This window comes from Eurypyga helias, unplaced genomic scaffold (assembly GCF_000690775.1).
Source record: "Eurypyga helias isolate BGI_N326 unplaced genomic scaffold, ASM69077v1 scaffold4095, whole genome shotgun sequence".
Taxonomy (NCBI): Eukaryota; Metazoa; Chordata; class Aves; order Eurypygiformes; family Eurypygidae; genus Eurypyga; species Eurypyga helias.
In genome coordinates, this window is record NW_010249325.1 from 89,510 (window position 1) to 116,220 (window position 26,711).

Below are 26,711 nucleotides of genomic sequence, written 5' to 3' on the forward strand. Positions count from 1 at the left end.
TAATATTTATTATTTTAATAATTATTTAATATTTTAAGAAATGTCAATATCACTGGTCTTAGTGCTTTTATGTAAGCTGAAGTATCACTTTCCTTTCTTTTGATTGTGACTGGATGGATTGACCTAATGTTTTGCGAATCAGATCAAACTTTGCTACCAGGTTGGTCAGGGAATCTGCCAACTTGACAGGCCACACGTGATGGGTGTTTATGCTGTTAAATGTTGATGCTCTCGGTGTGTGCTGTGTGCACTTTGCACCATGCTATTTTAAAAACAGGGTAAGAGGACAGGGCATCGACCTCCTTCTTCTGGTTGCCGCGCTTTGTTTTGAGGGAGCCCTGCAATGCCCTGGAGGCTTCTGCCACAGTCACATGAAAGCAAAAGCTGGTCCTTTTCTGTCCCAGGATCCTGGCCCACCAAGCTTTTTTCTGAAATCTGGTGTGCCAGATGAGCAGTAAATTTGCGAGAATGCCATTGTGAAGGTGATGATGTGATTTTGCGTGACTGCTTGCAGTGCTACCCTCTTCATCAACTTCTGCCGAGTGTCAGGTAGATGTGTTGTAGAAAAGCTGTGCATAAAAGCATGTCTGAAAAACAGCACCATGCAGACTGGAGCAGGACACTGCGCGCGGTATGTTGATGATGTGACTCTTGTTGTCAGCTGAAAGGCCCTTTTACAGTAACCGGTGGATGTTTCACTGACTGGAATATAAGAACAACCCAAAATATCTGGTTTTTGTTGGGTAGAAATCATGGGATTATAAAACATGAGAGAGCTTTGCAATTCTTCCAGAATTTTTACTGGAGCTTTTTAGATACAAACTTAGGGATTTGTTCTGGAATAGATTGTAGTTTGTTCATCTGCTCTAGTTAAAGCAGCTTTTTTTTTTTTTTTCCCCTGTCTATAATTGGGTTTGGTGATTATAAAGGAAGAAACACTTCATTTTGTGTTGAACTGACTTTTTCACAGTACGCTTGAGAATCTAAAAACATACTATCAAATATCACTATTTTATGTGATAAATTTCACAGTTTAAAAGAAAAAAAAATCCAGTGTTGAAATTAGAATTGCTGACAGTAAGGAAATAAAAATGATTGATGGACTGTTTGCACTTGACCAGCTGCTAATGAATTCTCACTACATATCTTGTTAGCTTGTCCTGAAGTAATGCATAAGGCAACCTAGAAAACAGCCTGAAGTTCCTAAAACTACAAAGAAGAAAAATTTAAGTTATTCTGATGCTTTTGATCTGAGAACTGTGATATAAACTGTGACTTCTGATGATCTGTGATGATGTGATTGGTAGGACAGTTTTTGTTATTTGATTGTTTACTATTTACTGAATGTTACTGTATGGTATATTTGGCTCAGAGGCAGGGACGTCACTTGTTTTCCTTGTAGCCCCTCTACCCCTTGTTCAGGTGGAGCTTCCCGGAAGGAAGGGAGAATGCACTACCTTTGAGAACAGCTGAGCATGCTCAGCTGAAAGAAATTTCTGGAGTTTCCTGAGTTAGGGCCTGCCATGTCTTGGAGGAGACTTCAGAGGAAGAAGGATCCTCAGGGGGTTTTATAAAGTTATTACATTTCAAAAAAACTCACTAAGAATTCCTATCTTCTTTTCCTACAACCTTCTTCTCAGGCCGTGTGATGAGCAGGGGAGGGATTGGCTGACTAACAATTTGATTTTTAGTTTTTTTTATCCAGCAGGATAGCATTTTTACTCTTTCAGAACTGTGTTGCAGTAAAGCATAGCTTTGATTCAGTGTCTTTTTGATTCTCTTAAGGAGAAGGGAGAGGAGGCTCTGGTCAAGAGGAGGGCAGTTTCTGTGAGGCTCCTAATATTCGATTCTCACTGACACATAGAATTTAAATTCTTAAATCATTATATGGCTGAGTTGTTTTTTTCAGTGTGAGAAGGAAGGAGTTACCCTCTCATAAAGTACTCTTTCAAGTATAGGAAATATCTTGGAAGGCTGCAAGTGAGTATTTAATTATGTGATTAACTAGTGTGTTGTGGCTATGGCCCATGTCAAACTGTGCTCCATAAAACACTTTTTCTTATCTCCATTGCTGACTCCTGACTATTATCTGTAGAAGTGCAAAAATCCCGCTACTTTAAAAGGTCAAATCCTCTGAAGCCAGTGGTGGAACTTCAACTTACTTAAATAAAGCCAGAATATCATCTGGTTTCCAGGAGTTAAGCTCAGCTCTGTGGATAGAAAATCAGAGTCCTGTATCATTGTCGTGGTTTAGGCCCTGCCAGCAACTAAGCACTACGTAACGCAACATCTTAATCACCTGTTTTTACTGCCAGGCAGATGAGGTAGTCAGCTTGTTGAATCTAGATGTCATTGTGTTCACCCCTCTTCCCCAGAGGATTAAATCTGATTTAGGACCGATCAATATGAATGAGCAGCTTAATTTGTGCCTTCCCATTTTTATTCCTTCCTGTTTACTTGCTTATCTTAATCTGTTACCGTAATGACCAGTTACACAGTTTTGTCAGGTCCTTCACTGTTGGATCTCTTTGGTCAGCTTCCTTTTGCATCTGCTTCTCTTACTGTTTTCGCTCCTTTCTTTCTCAATTTTACACATCTTCCCTTCACCTGTATAGATTTTTTTTTTTTTTAAATTGGATGTATTTCCTAAAGTTTGTGGCATAAGGAGATGATATTTTTCAGTGAAATGCTCCTTTGTTTTTGAACAGCTTTAGTGGAGATACTGGCTTTGTGTGAGAAATAGCTGTGAACATCTTGAGTTGTTACACATTTCACCCTTATTCTTAATTGCTGGTTTGTTTATTTATCTCCTTGGTCAGAAAATAAACTTGCAAAGCAACTTATGCTGTTTCAGCTTAGCTGACCTGTTCATGCCACAATATATATGTTAAAAATTTTCCTTTGATAATGCTTGTTTAGTTTTTAATTTGTTCTCCAAGGTTACCTTTATAACTGAGACTCTTCCAAAGTGTTGTGTTAATGGAAAAATATACTGTTAAAGCATATCTGCTTTTGATAGGCAGCATTGTATGTTCTCGTTAGCACATATAATGGAATTAATTTTATAAGAGCGATGTTTCAGTGTCCTTATCTTTTTTCTTTCTTTTTCTTCTTCTTTTTTTTTTTTTAATAATTAGGTCTTTGATCTAGTTTTCTACTTCCCATGGGTTCTCTAAAGTCCTCTTAGGTAAAACAGGTCATTAGCAATTGTTTTTTTCAATGTAAAAGCACTTGATTGAGACTAATGTAGAGTTATTTATTTGCCTCCCGGAGCAGTTAGAGAACTGAGATTTAGATGTTTTCTTTGGTGGGTCTTGTCTACTTTTCCTCTGTGGTCAGTTACTATATTTAGTTTGTGTATGCAAGGCCAGCTTTTTTATCCCTCTCAATGATTTACATCTGGACACTGTCTTACTGATTACTCAGTTATACAGAAGCTACTTAGTACTAGAGAAAAGGGAAATAAAACGTTTTTCATGTGGGAGGAAAGCCGAAGCCTTTTTGATTATCAAGTTGTTTGCCTGTGTGTCTTCAGTACAGACTTAAATTTAATCCTTCTCATCTCCTATTTTATTTAGTGCCTTATTAGCCTGTACCTCCTTTTAAACACTAGCCTTAAATATCTTTGATTCTAGCTCCATATAATTTTTGAGAATATATTCTTTTGTTCCTGCAGCATAACTTAGTTGCATCCGTGATGTTTATGTCCCCTTTCTTTACATCCTCTCTCAGGAGTAACACAGAATTATCTCTGCATTTCAATCACTTCAAGTTTTAGCTCTCAATGTGAGTGTTTTATTCCAGTAACTGTTGTATTTTTGTGGTATTAGCAATGCCTTGTAAATGTAAAATGTAATGTAAAACTTAAACACAAAGTCTTACAACAGGCCATTAATGCTTACTTCTGGAAGTATAAAGTAATTTATTCTTTCTCTGAGAATAATGTTGGGTTTTAGTGAGATACTTGCATATTACATGAAAGAATCTTAGAATATAATTTATCAGTATCAATGATCTGCAATCAGTTCTTAATTTCAGTGAGTTTCTTAATTTCTTTGCTAAAGAAAAGGTGGAATTTCAAAAATCCTGAGGCAAAATGCATGCCCATAGGGAAGAAAAGAAGAGTAAGCGCCAAAGCTTTTGAATATGGGCGAAGAGTCTGGTAGGAATTTACATTTGTGTTGTCATTTTAAATTTAAACCGTGAGATTGATCCTGCGGTGAGGAACAGAGGCAGATTTTTATGCCTCTTTGGGACCCAGGTATCTTCAGTGAGATTCTTTGTAGATTAAAGGAGTCATTCACAGAAATAAAGAAATGGAGGAAAGCTTCAGGGAAAAAAATAGCATAGAAATGGCTATATTTAAGATGTAGTGGTGAAGTCAAAGGCACTTGAGTCAGACAAGCTTTAGCGTGTGCTTGTTAGGCTGCAAACCTGTTCAGCTCTGGAGATGAATACCTGAAAGGCATTGAAGACTTCCCCCCCGCCCCCGCTCCAGTAACTCAGGCTGACTAGGTGGGTTTTTTATTTTTGGCATTCTCAGTGGTGACAGTCAGAATTTGGAGAAAGAGGAAGGTTGCAGAAGTGTGATAAGAAATATGAACTCTATAGATAATGCTGAAACAGAAGACAAAAAAACCAAACTTGTTCATGACTGTTATTTGCATATTCAGATATACCATTGATAGCTGTATTTTTAACTTTCCTGAGAATATGGCTGGTGAAGTCTAGACTAATTGTGTGAGTTTACACGTTCTTTAAAAATAAAGTTACCAAGAGCAAGACGTAAAAGGGAGGGGCATCATCATTACTAGAAAAATAAATCAGTTTCATTATTCCTATTGAAAGAATAAATGACAACAAAATGTATTCAGTATGAATGGTTCAGTTAATGGCTTTCCATGCCTCATTTATGACACACTCTTGTATAAAACTGCTGAAATTATTGAAGTGCACAGTGCTGGAGCGACACATCATTTTCTTTTAATGAGTATTCTCATCCTTAGTTGATGAGGTTTTGTTCTGAAGGAAGCACAGAATTAGTATATAGAAAGTCTAAATTATTTGACTTCAGAATGTTTCATTGGTGCAATCACTTTACGATTAGATTGTGGATAGAACTATTGCTGAATTGCATCCACCTTAGAAGTCTATTTCTTACGGAATAGAGTGGAAGGTACTCTACATGACAGCTGGAAAAAAACCCATGTTCTTTTGTAACTGGACATTCCTTTAGTGTTTATTAGAATATCATCTGTCCTGTTTACGTCAGTTGACCTGGGGCAATCATCAAACATTCATGTTAAGCCAAAGGAATTCCATACTAATGCAGTATTAATTAGTGCTCACGTGTATATCATCATTACACGTGTCATGTCTATAGTGGCGACACGTTGTAGTGTCCACTATTATGAATGTATTAGGGCTTTAATGTAACACAGCGGGGAGTATGATGAATTCCATGTTGCAGGCTCATTTGCTATTAGACAGCAGGTGCTTCTTTGTAGTTAACCATCTAAAGAGACCGTTTTAAGAATGAGTTATTTACATACAAAATTGATGTTGATAAAGTAGAATATAAGCTCTGTGCCATGTGGGATTTTCACAGTTGTACAGGCTGCACTTCAGCTTACATAAAAATTCTTGGCAAGGTTCTAGTGGCACAATGTTAATTCCTTAGGTGTTCATTAAAATAACATTAATCATGAACTCTGATGTTCACGTTGATTTATTCTGAAACTTTATAATTAAAATTAATCAGATTCTATAATTAGGTAGAGCAGGAAAATGGAATTTGGCCTTGTTACTTTATAATAGAACTATTAATTCACTTAAATGTTTGACTTTTTTGGAGGAATTTAATGAACATCTGCTTTTAAATATGGATTATACAGTCAAACTGGTATATAATAAGAAGATCATGTGTGTCTTTCTATAGTGAAAAGTGTTTTGCAGTGCTTTGTGAGAAACAGCATGTGTTTACCATTGTGGTGGACTTCAGAAAACTGAAAAAATAGTCTGCTTTCTCATGAGCTGAATCTTCATTTTGAGAACCCGCCCAAGGGAAATCTGATAATTAAATCTACAGAGTTTCAGATAATGTCTATACTTCAGATGACTGGATGGATGGTATTCAAGCCTCTTGGAAGTCATCAGTCTGTCATTATTAATTACATGATAATCATATTTCTGTCTCAAAAATGGAAGTGAAAGGTGTTATTACTACACTACTCTATCATTCATTCTACTAGAAAAAAGAAGGCTTTTATTCTCAAAGTAAATTTACTTTCTGTAGGCCTTGTGGTGTTACAAATTTATGTGGCTTCACAGAAGCCATCTACAAATTCCGAGAGGGACAATTAAGACACCTCATTTGGCTCGGTAAGTCCCTGACCTAGAAATTGTTGGGGACTGTAGGGACATTCTGGGGGAATACTGCTGTGCTTGCCCCTGTCTTTAGTTCTTTTGAGTTTCATCTTGCAGCTGCTGTTTGAGACAGGTTATCAAGCCTAGATGCACCTTTGATCTGACCAGGTAGAACTGGTATTATATTAATTTACAGGTGTTTATTCCTTTACTGGTAAGGTTTACCTTCAGCAAGCCCAGATCCCATGCAAAAGTCTGGAGCAAAAAGATCATTCCCTCAAGTGAGGAGGATCAGGCTAGGGAACATGAGGCCAACTGCTGTTTCTCACCTGTTCGACAGGCTATTTCTGCTAGACCAGTTGGGAACTAAACACAGCTGCTTGCATCTGACACTACACACAATCATGTAATTAGTTCACATTAACCATCTTTGAGTACCTACATTGCTAATAAAGCAATTGCCAGAATTGATCGCAGTTCCGTTGATGCTGGGATCCTGGCTTTATTTTTCTGGTCAGTGGTGTTGTCCTTGCAGGATTGTTTTGTTTTGCTGGGTTTTTTTACCATTCAGCTTATGTTTTTTGCACAACTTTCTGTTCTCTTGTCCAGCCTGAGGATTGGAAATAACAGTAAGAGAGAAAAATGCCTGGAGAGAGAAGGGGAAAAATTGAGTGGCAGTCAGTAAAGCAAGCTGGTACGCAACTTCTGAGGCTGGTACATTTTCTGTTTGTTGTATGTTGCCAAAGGATGTCTGGTATTTGTGATGTATCTCTGTAAACTGTGTGTGTATTATTTTTGTTAGAGGTAGCTCTTCAATCCCTTGTGAATACTTTGTGCAACATCTTAGACTGCAAATTTGATCACTTCTTAATTGAAACAGCCAGTTCCTTTTCCTGTATAGATGCTCTTTTGGTGTTTGTTACATTTTTATATACTGTCTTGAGACATATGCAGTAATTTTTCAGGTTAATCATGAATCTTCCTACATACCTTCCTCTTTAGATAAGGCCTCCATTCAGATGCTTACATTTGATTTCCTAATGGGTGCTTCAGCCCTGTAAATTGTACAAGCATGAGCCACTGATGGATGGTGTGAATTGTTGCTTGGGGCTAGATTTATTTTTACAATTGTCTGGGGTTTTTTTTATTGATAGAGGTTATACCCTCTATCAGTTTGTATTTTGCAAGCATAATGAAGTTGCCCAGCTTTTTCTTGATAAAATGATCTACCAGGATATGGTGGTGTCACTTAAATGTTTAAGACTGAGATTGATGCTGTTGGCTACCTCCTATTTCTGGTTTATGGATTTTATTGCAAAGAGAAATGATATATGAAAATGACCCTCTGTAAATAAGTTTTGGAACCCATAGGCCTAGCCTTCTTTATTCTTGCTAATTTGTAGCTTAGAAGACTGGGGCTTTATTAGGTGATACTTGATTGATTTGTCCACATAACTAGAGCATTTACTATTTCTGTGCACTCCAAGTCAGTATATAGCTGGCGATCATCTGTTGGGAAGCAGGCATGCACACACTAACATTGGACCTTGAGAGTGAGTCCTTCATAGGGATAGTTTAACCTAGATGGTTTTTAATTGGTATGGTTGTTTTAGGGAAAGTACCTACCTGCCATGTGGTTTTCTTGAAGAGATCTGTCTGGTTGCGAATAGCAGATTTTGGGTTGATGTAGTCCATTAAAAATACGGTGTCTAGTTATAGGTATGGACTCATACATTTTAACACTTTAGATTTGGGATGGGCATGTGTTCTGCTGCTGCTTTGGGCCCTGGGATGCTGTATCTGTCCTTCAGAGCATTGGAGCGGCCTATGGGGGTTACAGAGAGCCTGTCACTACAAATGCCCAGGAGGTTGACCATGATTGTATAGCGGAACTGTGAGGTGCAGAATCGCCGCTGTTCTGTGACCCTGCTATTCTACCTGTTGTTTATCGCTATGTTGGTCTGAAACTACAAGTCTTTCAGGAGAGGTTCAAGCTAAACCAGACTCATTGATCTATGCTTCGTTATTGTAGAAAAGAAACAAAATCATAGAATCCCAGAATGGTTTGGGTTGGAAGGGACCTTAAAGATCATCTAGTTCCAACCCCCCTGCCATGGGCAGGGACACCTTCCACTAGACCAGGTTGCTCCAAGCCTCATCCAGCCTGGCCTTGAACACTTCCAGGGATGGGGCATCCACAGCTTCTCTGGGCAACCTGTTCCAGTGCCTCACCACCCTCTCTGTGAAGAATTTCTTCCTGATATCTAATCTAAACCTCCCTGATTTCAATTTGTACCCATTACCCCTTGTCCTATCACTACAGGCCCTTGTAAAAACTCCTCTCCCAGTACCCTTGTAGGCCCCCTTCAGATACTGGAAGGCTGCAATGAGGTCTCCTCGGAGCCTCCTCTTCTCCAGGCTGAACAATGTTTGTGTGTATGTGAATATATACCCAGTTGTGCTTGTTTAACCAGATTAATCAAAAAGATGTTGTGTCCATTGGCATAAGAAATTATTTTGTCATGTTCCTTAGCCTAAGTTCATTAGAGTGTCTAATACAGAAAATACTCATGTTGTACAGCCTCTGAGAACACTTGTGCATTTTGAGTGATTGCATCAGTTCCAGGACCATGTTCACACACCATAAATATTTGAGGGCAGTGAGTAAAGGTAAAGAACGAGAAGGACGAGTCAGTCTTTTGGGAGGATGGTATTTGGTCCTAACAGCTCAGGCCTTATATTATCACCAGAATGCTTAAATACTAGAGAACTTCGAAATGAAGCAGTTACCTTCTTCCTGCAGTACAAAAGTCATTCAACTCCAGAATGACACCTGTATTTTTTGTTTCATTTTATAATAAGCAAAATGTATTTTCAAACTGTGCATAGTAAGAGTCCAGCACAGTAGATGATGATGAGAAATTCAAGAACCCATGTTGTGAAGAAATAAAAAACTGAAGTGTGGAGGTTTAAGATGAGTCTTAAAAAGACAAGTAATGTTTTGAATAGCAAATAATTTATGCAAAATATGTTACAAAATCTAAGATGCTAAATAAATAACCAATACAATGTATTCTGTTTTGACACTTAGTTTCCACTTAGAAGATAGTGAATGCAGATTCATTTACAATGTTTTGAAGCTATTTTTCATTATATTTGCTTTATATTTTTACAAACAGTTGAACTGTAAATGCAAATTTCGGTTTTCTGCTTGGAAGCTACACGAAAATACGGTGGGATAAACATTCAGAAAAATAGATTTGTGGTTATAGAATTTCTCTTTATTATAAAAAAAGTTGCTTCACCATATGAAACTTTTTTCTCCTATAGTTTGGAAGGCTAGTATTCCCTTTTATATTTCACGGAGTCAGCATGATATAATGTGTTTCTAATTTCTGTAATCTTTGTGATTACAACATGAGGGTAGTATTATAAAAGTTGTTCTCATACAGTATTGAGAAGTCTTGAAGTTTTAAAACCGAAGAATGGGATTTAAGAATGTTTCAATCCAGATATTAAATGATAAACAAATGAGCAATGTAATAATTGTTAAAAACATAATACTTTTTTGTGTGTGTGTGTTTGAAGGTTTGGGGGTTTTGTTGTTAGCTTGATATATCATAACATTAAAGGACTATTAACCTTTACCATTTGGTCCAAATTACTATGTTTTTCATCAAAGTAGAGGGTTACTTTTGAGTAACATTTGACATCCTAGGAGTAGTATAACTCTAAGGGCTTGTTTCTGTTGCAACTTCTGCTCAGCAGCTATCTTTGACAGAAGTAGATTTTGGGCCCATTTGTTTTTAAATAGAAATAGAAATGCCTGATTTGGCAGGCTGTACTTTCAGAGCAGGTTTTGTAAAGACAGCTACCTACTGAAGTCTCCTGTCCATATTGTCCTGTAAAACAGTGAGACTTTACAAAGTTAGCATCAGCTAACAGTTGAATACATAAACTTTGTTAAAATATATCTGTTTATCTTTACATTTTTCAGATGTAGACATCAGGCTGTATTTCAAAGCAACATGTAAGTTTTAGGAGAATTGTTGGGTTTTTTTTTTAATTTTCATTTTAATATAATCTGGTTATGCATTTCAATAATTTCTTAGAAGTCTGAATAGTTCAACCCTCCTTTTGGTTAATGCATTACTTCTGGCACCAGTAGATAAAATTCTACACATTAAACACGGTAAAAACGGTGCATATTCTGCAAAGGACAGAATCTTAGATTAAAGTTTTCTGGGCACAAAAGCAGTAACAAAATGGTCCCTACAAAACCAAGTAACTTAATAACACAAGAAATAACTTCTGTTAATTTGAAACCTTAGAAACTGAAACTTGTAAGATGTAATTAAATTATGGTACTGTACATACCAGCTGTTCTTGGTAATTGAAACTTTACAATATGAAAAATACATTACATCTGTACAGTTTATACAGGTAGGTAGGATGAGTTTTGAAAAAGATTCACTTTAAGGGTCATACTCTGAAGTCAAAAAATACTGCACAACTGAACTAATTACAAATTGTAGACTTGAAACAATTAATCTGTTAATCTTTTTTAATTTGAACAGGGATCCTAGAATCCACATTATGTCTTCTCACTTCTGTCCGTAATGTTACATAGAATTTGGTTGCAGCCTCTGCTACAGGAAAAAACCGGCAACAAAAAATAACCCCAGTTACGCCAGTTGCTGACTGTGTTCCTTGATTCGTGCGGCTGTTGTTATTGTGCTCAGATCCAGATCAGTTTCTAGGTGTGTTTCCGCTGTTTCTTCCTGGTTATTTGAGTCATAGGGCTTGTGAGCAAGCAGTTCATGATGTACTCCACAGTAACTTATCGTGGGCTGATCATAGGCAAGAAATGTTGACACATTCATAGACAGTGGTATCTAGGGGAAAAACAAAGATGAAAAACAGTCAGTTACCAAAAGACAGAATCAAACTGTACTTGCCTGAATGTGATGCTGAAGAAACGGACTGTCTAAAAACATTGGCTAATGCCAAATATAGTGCTGCATGTAAAAAATCTCTTCCTTCTCTCTATCCCTCTACCCCCTCCACTCCACCCAAAACCTAGTCTTTACTAGGGACTTTTAAGCCTACCCACTACCACCTTTTGTCTTGTGGCCCAGGACTAGGTGTGTGCTTGAATTCAGATTATCTTTAGAATGTAATTAGCCTCTGCTAAAATCAATCTATCAGGGAGGAGGAAGTGGAGTGGCTCATGTGGGGATATATGGAATATTTCAAATGAAATTTAACTGGCTTTTCAAGTTTGAGTGGTTAGTGGACCTTGCTGGACTGTACCAGTGGGTGCGATACCTTTGGTCTGCTGAAAGGTGCTCCCAGATGACGTTTCCTATTATTTATAGCATAAGCATCCATTTGAATCTAGCAGCTTTCAGTAAATACTGGACCAGGGTAGGTGATAGCTTCATCCACTTTTAAGCTATGGCAGCTCTGGAAGCTTCATTATTGCAGGTGTAATTCAAATGCTTTAGGCTGAAAAGTTACTAAATTTTTTTTTTTTTTTAACTATTTTCTTGGGGATTTTAAACTCACTTCAGTATAGAAATATTTACAATACACTGTAGAATCAGAGGTGAAGTTAATAGAGATTGTACTATTAAATTTATTTATATAAAGGGAATTCAGGGCTAAAAGAGTGACTGTTGGTCATGGCTGCATGAGTCGTATCTAAAAATCATATGTCCAATCCATTTTAAAACTAAAGAGAACAACTTTTATTTGTGACTTTTATTGTTCTCTTGCTATTGTTTTGAAGACTGACTGAAATGTAATAAAGCTAAATATGAAAACTGGTAATATTTAAAAGCATTTTAATTTGGAATATGAAATAATACAAACCAAAACTGTTTCTCATAAGCACAACTGGTTCATGCATTTGGATGTCCTACCTGTACCTCTATAAGTTCATGACAGTATGTTGGAAGTGCCTTTATAAACACTGCTCCTGTGCTATGCAAAACATGGGGAGAGATGGGAAAATGTAAGGAAATGGATGACTTTTCTACCTACATATGAGATACCGATAGCTCGTGAAGAGCTAAATAACGTTCATCTTTGAAGGTGGACGATATAGCATATCGTGTGATCATATGGAATGGGAAGAATATTGGTTAAACTTGGGCCAAAACTTTGTCTTCACAGGATAGAATCAGAAAACCAGTAGAATGTATCTTTTTTGGTCCTGACTCTTGTGTTTGAAAGATTTGAGGTTAAAGACACTATACTGTATCATAGGTGTCTGGTGATCTGTATCTCTTCACTCACAAAAATTCATGAGCTCTCTCTGCCTTTCATGAAGCCGCCTTAGGTGTGGTGGGTTTTTTCCCTCATGATGAAAATCTGGATGAACACCTCAGGCTTTCTTAAAATAGTGAAAAGACTTTGCCTGAGGAAGAACTCTGGCATTTCAAAGACATGGAATAAGAAGAAATGCTCCACATTCTCTCCCCTTCATAAACACTTAACAGTATCTTTTCTTAAACTATTGAACATTTGCTTTTACAGCTCAAAGTGTATTTTCTAACCTAATTTCATGGATGCGGCACAGTACTGGGTGGTGTCACCGTGGGCATGGGTTACTTTGGAGGCAGCAAGGCAGTGGCCATGTACTGTCTCCTACAGCTTTGCTCCCGTGGTAGAGGAAAGGCCACAGTGCTACGCTGTGTCCTCCTCATTAGCGTGATCACATCCAGAACTCTGGCCCCTAAGCGATGATCTCAAAGAGCAATTCAGTACAACTAACACAGTTCTTAAGCTCTACTGTAAACTGGAGTGATCCCCTCCCTCCCAGGTAGCTTGTGCATTCAGTTCTCATGGTAAAAACATCTCTGCTGCTCTTTGTACCTGACCTAAAGGCTGCCATAAATTCTGGAGCTGGGATGTAAGCGTTCCTGCTTCTCTCTCCATTCCCATTCTGTTGACCAGACGTATATGCCTGGCAGTTACACAGAATTTCCTACTGAATGAACCACCTGAGTGAACAGTGAGGCTAGGGCGTGTGAGATGTCCCAAGGAGTGTAGAAAAAAGAAAAGTGGCACGGAGGCTCTGGCTGTACAGGGAATCATGCACGTGTGCTGGTACTTAGTTTTTCTCTGCCCACTCAGCCAATTTAGTCATATTTGCACTGCCCTTTTGTTACAGGAGCAAAAGGTGGTGAATGGCCTTGAATCACTAATGCCTGTCTATGCTTCCATGTCCATTTGGAAGCCAGATGATACGTTATACCATCTGGCTTCAAATGTGCTGTTGCCTGCATTTTGTTTGGAATAGTCAATGTAGAGATATTTAGTGCCTCATCAATCAGAAAAGAAGATATGAGTTGACATGCTTCGTAAAAAAATTAAAATCTGTGTGTCGAAATAAGAGCTGAGGCTTGCATGTGTTTTAGAAAAAGGTTTGTTGTATGTATGTTGGACTGGAAAAAGTGTGTGTGTGCTGTGATTTTAACACCTGGTCATGCTCTCATTTTTTAATGTATCTTTCATGTTATGTATCTAAATAGCTGACATTTGATCATACTCTGTTTCAGCAACGTCAGAACAGAAGGAAAGTGAGAGGGAGGAAAGGAGCAGTTTAACAGAAACAGGCTGATTATGGTTATGGGCTTATTCTAACTTCTTTCTCTTGCTGCTGATGGCCTTGCAGCAAACAACTCTACAGGCAGTGGGGCAGCAGCGTAAGGTGGGCTGAGCACACTGTGTGTGCAGTTGCCATGAAAGGTGGACATGCACTCTTTCATGCACACACATACAGACCTGAGGGGGACAGCAGATCTAAGGCCTAGCTGAGAACTTTTGGATTATTGACATTTTCTTTAGTCTGGTAAAGTTTCCATTCTGAAAAAACTAGCTTGTGTGGTTCTCCATTACTGTTTTCTGCAGTGCTGTATGGAATTGTGTTGGCAATGCTGCCTTATTATGGGTGAATACGAACCAGGGATGATCGTGCTCTGCAGGAGAATCTGCACTAGTTCTCTTGTAACCAGGTCATTCCAGTAGAATGCCAAATCTACACATTCCAGGAAAGTAGTGATATTCAGACGTGTTACAAAATCTTCCCGATAGTTTCTTTTGACCTGCTTCTTTTCTCCCGTTGCATCTTTTTTCTCCTGTCTCTGTTTCCTAGGATGGTCAGGATCTGACCGCCTGCCATGTTCCTCTTTAGTGCAAGTATTTGGGGAAGGAGACCTCTTGGTCACTCTGGTTCATGCTGCAGCTCATTTAGAACCACCTGGTGAAGGTGCTACCAGCTGCTACTTTATTTCTGTCTGGATGTGCTGGATCACTTGGGGCTTCTCAGGTTATAGCCTGGGAACAGAGATGTCAACCCTCATGGCATGGTAATTAAACAAGGAACAGCCCTATTTGCATTTCCTCCTTTGCATTTTTCCTTCCTGTTTCCCTTCTGATAGTGCTTTGTGTCTCAGTAAAAGTTCTATCTGTATAAACCTCCTGTTCTTTGACCTTCAAAAAAAAAAATCAAATAAGTAATACCACAGTGTTTGTAATGATAGCTCTCATCTCTCTGACAGCACTTCTGGAGTAAAAAACACTGCATTGTTTAATTACTAGTCATGTGTGAACTTCATATTGTTTGGAGTTCAGGTTCAGATGAGCATCCAGAAAGCCTGAGCTTATCTCAGATTTACAGTTCAGAAGCCTTAAAATTGCAATTACTGTTCAAGGAAGGATCTGTCCTGCAAGCTGAATTTCATTGCATACTATTAAATGTCTCCAGAGTGTGGGGAGGAAAAGAGTTCCAGCAACCCTATATTTTTCAGTAAGGAAGTCTAAAACTCCAGACTTGTTTTACATAGATAATGTAGCTCATGGCTGCATTTACGAAAATATATAGCAGAACAGAATTTTAAAGAAAATAATTCTGTTCAGTCCTGAAAAGAATTTAATCCAGCGTATGGGATGTTGATGTTTTCACATTTCTGTTTTGATCCTGACTGGCACTTGAAAAGTTATCACAGATTAAAAAGAAAGTGGTTTTATATTTTTTTTTTTTTAAAGAAGTGAGACTGAGAATTTTGTTCTGGCATCTCTCTAGCAATTACAGAGATTGGCAGGAAATAGGTTATTTTATCCAGACTGCAGAAGTATATTCAGTACTAAACAGATGCAAACTCTTTGTGGAGGGGAGTGCTGGTAGCTACAGATGATTATCTTGGCAGTCAGCAGAGACAGAAAAGGTTCTAGCAAAGGCATACGGCATTTATTCAGCTTCTGGTGTTGTGGCTGAGTTCTTATCTGATTGCCTGACCTTGACTTGGCTTTCAGAAGAAACAGAATTGTATTTTTTTCTTAATTTATTGTATTTAGAATTAGGGGCAATGTTTTCAGCCTATGTATTTTGGTATTTTGATAAATTTAATGGACATGGGGTGTTCAGACCCCCTGGGGGGATTTTAAAGATTGAGCCACAGAATCCTGGAAATGAAAGATAGGAAACTAAAGGTATAATAGCATAGGCACAGATCTGGAGTAGCTTACGAGTATAGGCATGGGCATATACAAGATGGCAAAGGAATATTACCCGTAGAGATGACAGAGATGAGGATCTGCAAAAGCAAAATCTTGTGAACAGAAGGGATAAAAGTAAGCAAAAGAGGTTGTACACTGAAACAGGACAACAAAATAAGCTGAAAGATGGAAGCAATAGAAGTGATGGAGCTGTTATATATAATTCTGAAAATATACAGAATATAGAAATTTTATTGCAACATAGGCATGGGAATATAATATGTCAGCATATGGTCAGCATTTGAGAATTAAATCTATTTCAAAGAGAAGTCAGTGAAATTTTGCTGTTGGCTTCAGTAAAAAAGAATGGAACAAGCCCTTGTAATATATACCAGGGAACCATAAAGGTTTTATTGGCATGAATCAAAATTAAATGCTTTATTCACAACCACTGTGAAGAATCCTGTAATTTCGAATGAACCTCCAAACAAACCTAATGCTTTACCATCCATTATTTTGTCTTTATGATGCATGTGCTGTATTATTTAAATTTATTGGAGGTTAAATTTTGAATAGTACTACTTCTGAATCGTTATGTATGTAAAACAGAAGTAAGCTTGCAAGGAATAAAATAGCTGGGGTTTATTAGATGGAGAATACATTAGAATAAATTATAGTTAATGTGTTTAAGAAATCTTATCTAAATTGGCTCTTTCATGAACCTTTACAACCTGAATTCAGACTTTTAATGACAAGTGAAGGCAGTTTCTGTCTTCATTTGGGAATCCCCTGAATTTCTAGTTTCCTGTTTCCTATACCTGTGAACCTCACTGTGGAATGAATGCTGTTCCCAGCAAAGCATCACTGAACCCATGTTGTTCATATTTACTAGCTAATATTTTCAGGGTATCTTTGATTCTTCTCCAAATGCCCCTGTTTCTACTAAGCTTTCTTATTTGCAAATCTCTTGTCCAATTGTGCGTTGTTTTTGCTACCTCTGTTTTCTCAGCCCTCTCTCAACTTCCCAACTTGCCTACTCCCAACTTCATTATGCTGTTCCCTTTAGCACGGTCAGACACGTTTACCTGTTTTCCTCCGACACCCTCTGTCCTGTTTTTCTGTATTTCTCATCTGCGTGCTTTCTGTATTGTCCCCTGCTTTTTTCTTCCATTTCTCCGAGTCTTTGCTTCACACAATGCCTGGTGACCTCAGCATCTGCCTTTCCAGTGACTCCATCCCTCTGCCAACCCACTGGTGCTGTCCTCTGGCCTACCCCAGCTCATTCCACTGGAATGCATCATGCCCTACCCTCTCGGAGAGGAGTCTCTTGTAGCCAGAAATACCTTGCATAACAGAGACTGTAGGCTCAGTTTCTCCATTTTTCCTGCCTGTCTCTTTTCCATGCCTCCTCCCTAGGAACCCTTTGTTTTATTCTGCAGCACTGCAGGGCATCATAATGCCTATCCCAGATTTCACCACAGACCTTCCAGAACATCTCATCCTGTTTTGTGTGTCCTGTTTGTCTCTCAAAGGGATCTGATTTTCCCCAAATCATTTTCCATGGCTGTCTAGTGTTTCCCTAAGAGGGCTATATTAACTTGGTTGTTTCCTTTTCTTCTGTTCCTGTAAGTTGCAGAGAAAGTGCTATCTAAGAGTGTATTCCAAGAAGTCTTGTTTCAGTGCTGCTGGACTGTAGCAGTTCTGTGAGGTTTTGGACATGTGTTAGGAACTACTTGTGCTAAACAGAGAAAACCTGTTGAATATATATCCCAGGCACAGTGTAGTAGCCTTGCAGATAGTCTGCTCCTTAGTGGTTCCTGTTTTCTTCCAGTAACCTGGTTATGTTTTGGAATGTTTGAAGCACTTCGCATGCTTCTTGTTTATTAATAAAAATTGCACAAGAATTACCTGAACACTTATTCAAGCTTAACTGGCTTCTCCCTCAAGCTGAGTCCCTGTTCCTGATGGAGTCTCAGGGCATGACTGCAGCAGGATTGTTCTGTACCATTGCCTATGTCTGCTGCTCCTGCATCCCCACATTTAAATCCTCTCTGGGTTTTAGGTAAGTCTTGCATATTGCAAGTCCCCTATTTTCTCCCTGAGGTAGCTTGTCCAGTGGCTTTCTGCAAAGGCCCTAGAGCTGTCTGGGAGATAGAGTTATGCAAAGAAAGCACCTATCTGATTATGATCTCGTCCCACTTCTTTCATTGTCTGCTTCTTCAAGCATGTATTTACTTAAAAGTGCCGTGCCGTGAAACAAGGGAGATAATTAAACTCAAGCTTCTATTGAAGGAAAAGATAAAATAGTTACAGGCAATTTGCGAGAGCCATAGATTTAGAGTTCATAACAGGAAGAGCTTACAGGAGACCTTACAGGAAGGCAGCAAGGACTTTGGATTAAATTGTGGTCTCTTTAAAGTGTTTAAAATGGATGGCTGCAAAAATTGCTAGACACTTTTAAAAGATCTTAGTTTTCCTTTAAGCTTCACAATTCTTAGGTGGTTGTTCTTTAAAACCTGGGTTTGCATATTTCAACCTTTCAAAGTCCAAATTCTAAAGGCCTAGAAAAGGGCGGTATGTTGTTAGATCAGCTGGTGAGAACTTTGGCTTGAAATGTCACTAGGCATTGGTATTAACTCACTCAACTTTACTTGTGAATAGCAGGGAGGAGTTGTGCAAGTGAAGGAATGCAAAGGGAAGGATATTTTCAAGCTTTTTCTGCTTCTCTCAAAATTAATTTCTCTTCTGTTCAGGCTGTAATTAAAAACTCACCAGAAGTGTAAGCAGTAACAATAGCTTTTGTTGAATATGAAAATTTTTCCTCACACAAATGTTAAGTTAATGTTCTTTAGGTGAGGGAGAATGTGTGTTCTATTCAGAGGGCACATCGGTCCAGATGTACATGATTGCAGTGTGAAAATTTCTGTTGCTCAAGAACACTTGCTTTGCTTCTGCTATGATTTTCCTTCTCTCCGGTAAATCTGAGCAATAAGGTACAGTAGCAGTATACTTCATGTGCTCTGCTTTGGTTTGGTTATTTTTCTATTCCAATGAGTTCATCTCTGGTTACCTAAATTGGTGCCCCACACTGTGAGAAATAACACAGCCAAACCCAGACACATTACTAGGTACCTGGTTTGTGCCCAGTCTTGACTGCAGTGTTCAACCAAACATGTAACTGTACGTTCTTACCAGAGAAGGGCAAGAGTGAGGAAGTGAAGGACAGATGAAGGATCTGTATTTTAAGCTTTTCAACATCCATTCAGTCTTGCTGAATGTGAGGACCAGTTGTCTCCATGGCAATATAAGAAACATATTATTTCCAAGCTCCTGTTCAAGTAGCTGCTACTTCTAGACTTTACTTGTTCTAGCGACTGAATGCCCTGTGTTTATATTCATACCATAACAGAGAAAGCTTTAGTAAGTGCTTGATTTGGAATTATAGTCCATCAGTATAGTCCATCCTTGCCTTTTCAATGTTTAACATATCAATTTTAAGTAATTTATCATGCAGCATGTTCCCTGGGGGGGGAAGGTGGTGTTAAAAAGTAAAAAACCCACCTTTAAAAGCAAAGGCCAGTAAGTTTGAACCTTTGTGTTGCATGTTGAGCATGTAAACAGTAAGATGTTTTTTTCTGAGGGATGGTAGAAGGTGCAGAGAGCATTCAGCCTCTGCTGGGTTCCCTGAGAAAACCATGCCATTTGTTTTTTAGGTATGTCAGTGTGGATTTGGTATCTTAATTTGAAAGTAGAAGGAACTGGCAAAAATTTTTCAGCAAGTTGAATATACTGGTTATGCCAGGGGCCTTTGCCTCGTTTTGAAATGCCAAAGCAAACAGCTGCACAGAAGATCACCTCTTTATTTTTGCTTTAAAAAAAGTAGATAAGCATATAAAGTAAGATAAGGAAGAGGATGGAGCAGAACTAAAAAGATTTTATTTTTCATTCTGATTCAGTTCATTGAGGTTCAGACTAAGACACTGTGAGCTGTGGTTTCCTAGTTGCTGGACATTTTGTCTTACATGTTGTTAGTTTTGTCAAAATTTGAACAGGGTGACATTTGCTTAACATCTTTCCTTCCTGCAAAGAATGTGACACTCGTGGGATGAGAACAACTTGTGACTTGATTAGCTTTAATTGCTTGCTTGGCTTTGAAAGCAGTATGTGTTACATTTTACTTTAGCTAGATATTAATTTTAGCTATTAATGTTAAAAAAATGATGTTATAAATACTGTTCTGCCTGACAAGGTACATATCTGCCCTGCCTTTTTTTTTTTTTTTTTTTTTTTTAATTTTGTGTCGTGTGGGTTCATTTGGTTTTGATTTTTGGGTTTGTTTTTTTAACAGCCTCCAGTTTTAGTGTGTGTGGGGGTTTTTTTTGTGTTGTTGTTGGTTTTTTTTTTTTTTAAATAACAGTCCTTGAAGTTCCAATGTAGAAAATTGAATTAAGGAAGCAGTTATGTGAGTGTATGATTATGAGTAAAAATTTTCCTTTCACTTGATGCATTGTTTGAGATACGCTTCTTAATATTTAATGATGAAGTGTATATTGCCCTAAATTCTTTCTAAAAATGTTACTACAATTAAATCCGTATCTCTTGAGCACTAACCTTTTTAGGTTTCTCATTTGTTTTTTATTTGTGTACAAAACAGTGTTTATTGATAGACGCTGAAGGCGTAATTACTGAACTATCATTTAAGAAAGACAGCTCTGAACTTTGTGGGACTAAAAATAAATTGCACAGATAAAGCTTTTACTTTATATGCTGGATAAATGATGGATTCAGTTCAAAGTGTTAGATAGAAAGCATTTGTTGCCTGTAGAAAAAGCTAGCTATTTTTGTCTTAGTGAAGTTTGTTGCATCTTGGAGAACCTGACCATCACAGTCTGTCTTAGATATAATGCAGTATTTAGCAATCCATAAACAATCTTAAAATCTGAAGAATTTTCATGAATAGAAAGGACATGAAAAAAGGCACCTTGGAAAAGCAAATAACGTATTTGTAGAGAGGTCGTGAAGAGAATATGTAAGCCACACGTGCATAGGGAGATATGTGTATATTCTACACATACACTTGTAAGTTGTGTGGACAAGCCCTAAGAGGTCACTGCAGCTCCTTCCCTTCTTCTCTGAAAGCTTCAGATTGCTAAAAAGGAACAGAGTTTATTGATGTATGCAGAAGGAAAGTGAGATGAATGAAAGGAAAGAATGAATTCATTTCGATTTTGTTATAGATTTCCCTTAAAACCCAAACAACTATAAAAACTCACAAAGTTCAAGAAACAGTGTGTTACAGTTAAGTTTAGAAAAACTTGTCCAAGCCAGGTTTAGTTAAACCTTAGGGTACCTTGTTTAGTTAAGTACCCTAGGGCCTGGTTGTGCAGGATGTCTTGCAGAATCTGAAGGGAAGACTTTCTGTATAGGAGAGCTCTGTGGAGAGTAAGGTCTGAGTATGGGTTTCTGTAGTATCCCTCTTAATGAGCAAAAATTGCTGCAGAGTGGCTATATCCATTATCTAATCAGTTACGACACAGACGGCAGTTATTTTTACAGATTTTCATTAAGTATGATTGTTTTGGTTGATAGTTGCACTTTTTGACCCATCATAAAGCTGTAAGTAGTTTTTTTTTTTGAGGACTCTATTCCTCAAAGGTTAGGTTCTCTTATATTGGAATATGTTTGTGTAGAGTGTGATTAATATGATCTTATTTTCTCTATCCTACTCTAATTATTTTAATGTAACAAGCAATTTTAATATTCCCTAAGTGCTATAACAGGCTATCTCATTACTTTTCATCAGGCTTGTTTACAGAGAAATAGCCTCAGCAAAATAAATAAATAACACTGGATAAAGCAGCAGCACTACCGACTCTGAGTATTCAGAATCACAAGTCAGACTCTGAAGAAGTCATGAGCCTACCTTAAGAAAAGGTATTTTTGTTAATATGATCTTTAGCTTCTTGTTTAATTTTTGGTGTGTGAGCAGTTGGGGAATATTATATCTCTCTCCTCCCAGAGAGGGTGGTGAGGCACTGGGACAGGTTGCCCAGAGAAGCTGTGGATGCCCCATCCCTGGAAGTGGCCAAGGCCAGGCTGGATGAGGCTTGGAGCAACCTGGTCTAGTGGAAGGTGTCCCTGCCCATGGCAGGGGGGTTGGAACTGGATGGTCTTTAAGGTCCCTTCCAACCCAAACCATTCTGGGATTCTACCTCCTCTTTTTGGAGGTAGGAAACTACTTATGAAGAATGCAAATGTTAAGTGTACGTTTTTGACTTCCTTCTCAACTGTCTTGCGATATAAATTCCTCATTGTATATTTTAAACAACCAGTTCCATGGAGTGGTGTCCTCTCGTGCAGTGTTCTCAAATTAATAAATAAAATTTAAAAATCTAGCTTACATTCATAGCTTGCATCAGCTTATGAGTAATATTATTTTAATATCTAACCTGTCAGAGTTGGAAAACCTATTCTGAGACTGCTTTAATCCATTTGCTGATTTTTATGATCCCCAAGTCTCCTGAAGTACCTGACTGAAATCCAAATGTCGTCCGCATGCAGAGTTTTGCATGTGGAACTTTAAATTAGTTGGAAGACAGACAAGATTCCCTTGGGATTCAATCATTTGTTGAAGCTTAAATGGTTTATTTTAGGAAGTGCTTTATTTTTAAAATCTGTTTTGCACGATGTAATGCGTAAGTACTCATCAGAAAATTTAGTACATGCTGCACAGAATTCCAGGTATTCTTCTCCCATCCTTCCTTTCTTGTTTCCTCTCTCCACCAAAGACACAGTTTCCTACAGTCACAAACCAGCAATTAGGGAGTTCTTGTTCAGTTAGGTGGGCTTGTGTTGCTAAAAGAGTACAAGTGATGAGTGGAAAGAATCAGATCATCCTCTGTCTTTTCAAAGGACAATTAAATAGGGGAAATACCAGTTCTCTGTACAGTTACCGTTACAATTTAGTTAACTAGTGTATTGCTCTTTTCAAATTGTTTGAACAAAGGCATTTTCATGTGTCTTAAAAAAAACGTCTTGAGTGATGCCAAAATGCTAGTGCAGTTTTGGCAGAGGCTCCTCCGGAATGAAGTTCTCTTTTCTTTGTTAAGTGGTAGGAAAATTGATATGTTCACCCAGAGAGAAGACACTTCCTAAAGGATATTGGGAGAAACAACTCAAAACATGGAAGAAAATAAACCAAAAGTCAGATTTCTAACCGTAAACTTACAGAACTGATAGAGATTAAAATATTAAAAAAAAAAAAGGAAATTTGAATTTTATGTTAAATTGAAATGCCGCTTTAACAGACTCAGTTCTCGGAATGTACCATGTAATGAGCAGTCTTTTGTTTATTTCTACAAAAAAAAAAGTAATTTCATAAAACTCAGATGAGTGAAGTATTTCCGATTACATTAGTGAATAAGCTCTGCATAATTAGTTAAGTAAATTAAAGAAAGATGTTTGTTAAAAATGGAACATTATAACAGAAGGCTAATACCAGATGCAACTTGAAAAGCAAGAGCAGACCTTCATGTAATTTGTTTATCTCGTGGGTGGGGAGCATGGGATATATGGTTCTTTTGGTTCTCGGATCCTGACATGTAGAATTGTTATTTTCTGATGTGACAGTAGTAATGATAGAGCATTTCTTTTCCTTAACCAAGACATGGCCCTGCATATGTTGTTTATTATTTGTGCTTATGAAATAATTTTCATTTTTTGAACTCCTTTCTCTTTATGAATGTGTTTGTGGCCTTCATACTGTGTTTTATGACTGTACAATTCTAGAGAGAAAAAGCTCTGTTGCATTCCCAAGCATTATATGCAGAATTATTTCTATTGAGAAGAAACATTAATATTTGCACTTGTTAAATTATTTATATCATGTGCATCTGTTGCACTGCTCCTGAGGTCTTTGTGCAGCACTTAGGTATGCTGGATTTTTGTATCGGTCCATAATTAAACAATTGATCAACATAGGATTACAACTTTTGCAGGCCAGGAAAGCATTATTTAGCCAATTTGATATTAAGTCTTTGAAAATCTAGGCCAGACATTCGAAGTATGAAGTAGCAGTTTATTGATAGCTAGGCTGTTCATCATCCTTTTCACTCTTAAATGCTGCCCCTAGTTACTTACTGTGTCATATTTTTAGGAAAATGATGGTAAGCAAGGGACCATAGACAGTGCTCTGTGACAGTTAGAAATGCGCAGACAAGGGACCAGAGCTGAGTAGTTAAAAAAAAAGTACTAAAAGTCATCATAGACCTTTGTAGTTCATTAAAGATGACCTTAATTGCTGGTCTGCATGGCTCACAGGATTGGGACTGGAATTTGGAGGTTTAGACATGCAGGTGAGTCATCTGCATAGCCCAGTGTGGTAGTTACCAAAAGCCATTAGGAGGCTGCTCTGTTCCTCTGTCCAGCTGACTCCTTTATAGCCCTCCTGGTACAGGAACTTCAGTGTGACTAAGTCTCTCGCTCTGTATCTGGGTTGTTACTCCCCTTCATGCCTTCTTTGAGAGGCCTCACCCTCCTGTTGATCCCAGTGGTATTCCTTTTAGATTTCTACAGGCAGAGTGCTTTTCCCCTCTAAAGAAATCCTGAAGTAGTGAGGGAAAGGGAAACTGTTGAGGATATTGGTTTAGAGCCTGCCAGTTAAGCCCAGTTAAACCTTTGATCTTTTCTAGTACCCAGTCATGCAAATTTGTTTATTTTCTTGTATTAACTGTGGAAAGACACATCAGTACATACTGCATAGCTATTTTGGTTCACATGTTTTCTTCAGGGCAAATGGGAGTCATGTTGCTGTGATAAAAGAAGCAGCTTGTACTACTTTTGGTATTGTGGGTAGGCAGAGGATGGTTCTTTTCAGGACGTGCAACCTGAGATGTTAAACAGTTTTTTAAAAGCCCACATGTATATCAGGAGCCCAGCATGATTTTAAAGAAACACAGAAAATGGGTGATGAGCAGCAATTTTAACAGGTCTGGCCTGGAGAAAAAGAGTTGGAGCCTGAATATATTTGAAAAAAGTGAAAATATTGTAGAAAATATTCTATATATATTCCATTTATGTAATTCTAGATGGAAACTTCCACAGAATTTACAAGAGAAGATGTGTTTCTGTTCAAATAGCTTATTTGCTGTTAGGACAAATGAGAAAACTGTGAAAAATGAGACAGACGTAGAGGGTTCAAGAGGTAGGAGTGGTGAAGCAGAGCCACTGTGTGCAAGGAAAACCAAAACAGAGGTGCACTGGATGTTCATCAGCCTGCTTGCCCTAGTGTCAGAATTTACTGCCTGCAGGTGGTAGCGACAGCAAGAGGGGGACAACTGTGCTGGTAATAAAGGAAATTAAGCTCTGTATTTGATAAATATGAAGATTACATGTGAGCCATCCATATTAATGGGGGTGTGAGCATGTTAAAGGTAATAAAATGGTGCTGGTTTTGAAAAAGTTGAGAAAAGTATATTCTGAAGTCTGCATGCTCTACCTGCAGTAGTTCCTGGTAGAATATGAACTTCTATTTAGATGGAAATTGAAAAACATGAGAAATTTTTGGATACACAGTGAATTAGGATGGAAAATAATATAATATATTAATAATTAAAGTTGCAACAATATGAATTATAAAATTTGATTTTTGAAAAGTCAGAGTTTAAAAATGACATAATGAGAATCATTTTGGGCTACTCCAAATGTTCTAGAAATTTCAGTGGAATATTGAGGATAGTTGTTGGATTTTCTTAATGGATTTCACTAATTGGAATTTTCTGATGGAAAAAGCCATCCATCTGTTTTTGATGAATTCTGAGTACCTTGAGATTGGTTCCTTTGCTGAGGGTAGATCATGCTGTTAGGGTGATGATGTTCGCAAAGTACTGTCACATCTCATCTGATCCAGACATCAGATCCAGACACAAAAGCCAATCCAGCGACAGCAGATTGAGTTACTACTAGTAATGCAATGCTTAGTTGCTATTACTACTTAAAGGACTTAATTAAGTTGTCATGAAAGAGTACAGATAATCACTAGGTCAGTTTTCTTTATCATCTAGCTGCTTTCGCAAACCCCTGTCTGGTATGTGGCATGATCCCCTCTTTCTTCCTTTAAATTTCCTTAGGCATTTCTGGGTTCTCTCTTTATATTATATATATAAAAATGGGTGCAGACTTTGACTTGACTCATATGGGGGGTCTGATGCCACATACCCTGTATAGTATTGGGAGTTTTAAGGCAAAAGATGTTATGAGTAATGCAGCTTTAGGTAATCATAAATTCCAGCTTTAATATTTATTAGCCATAGAGAAGCAAAAAGGTCAGTTAGTATGTGTCACTTCTTTGGAGTGCTCTCTTTCATGGGATTGCTGACAATAGAACGCTAATAGCATGCTTGCATCTGCTTGACTTTGAATCACAGCTCAAGTAGCATTTTGTCAGGGAAGGAAGAATAGGATTTTCCTCCATTTGGTTACTCACTGTGGAGTGCTCTTGCCATTCTGCAATCCTAGGCTATACAAGATCACTTCTGAAAAACTGCCTTTGAATTAGAGGATGCTGGCATGCATTTGGACTGTTCGCTCTGAAAATACGGCGTGTTCGAAGTAACGCTTTGATTTTAGAAGTCCTGCAGCGGATTCAAGGCCTCATGGACACAAGCATGTATAAACTTAAATGGTACTTAAGTGGATGCTAAGGCACCCGAACCAGAGATGGCAATCAAATTATCTTCCTTACGGTTTTGACCTGTAAGTTCCTGGGGTGCTGCAGTTCAGTGTTACTCGTGGGCTCAGAACCATCCGAATTTGACCACCAGAGAATCCATCAGCTGTGCTAA

General features: G+C 38.0%; 1 protein-coding gene across 1 annotated transcript in view; it reads right to left on the reverse strand.

The window, feature by feature from the left end:
- Positions 1-9,630: 9,630 nt before the first annotated feature.
- The window catches only part of LRRTM3 (leucine rich repeat transmembrane neuronal 3), an 84,983-nt gene continuing 67,902 nt past the window's right edge, over positions 9,631-26,711 (reverse strand). Inside the window, exon 3 of the mRNA XM_010151304.1 lies at positions 9,631-11,261. Within this exon, the coding sequence (XP_010149606.1) occupies positions 11,052-11,261 (210 nt within the window). The 3' untranslated portion in view covers positions 9,631-11,051. The remainder of the gene's footprint in view (positions 11,262-26,711) is intronic.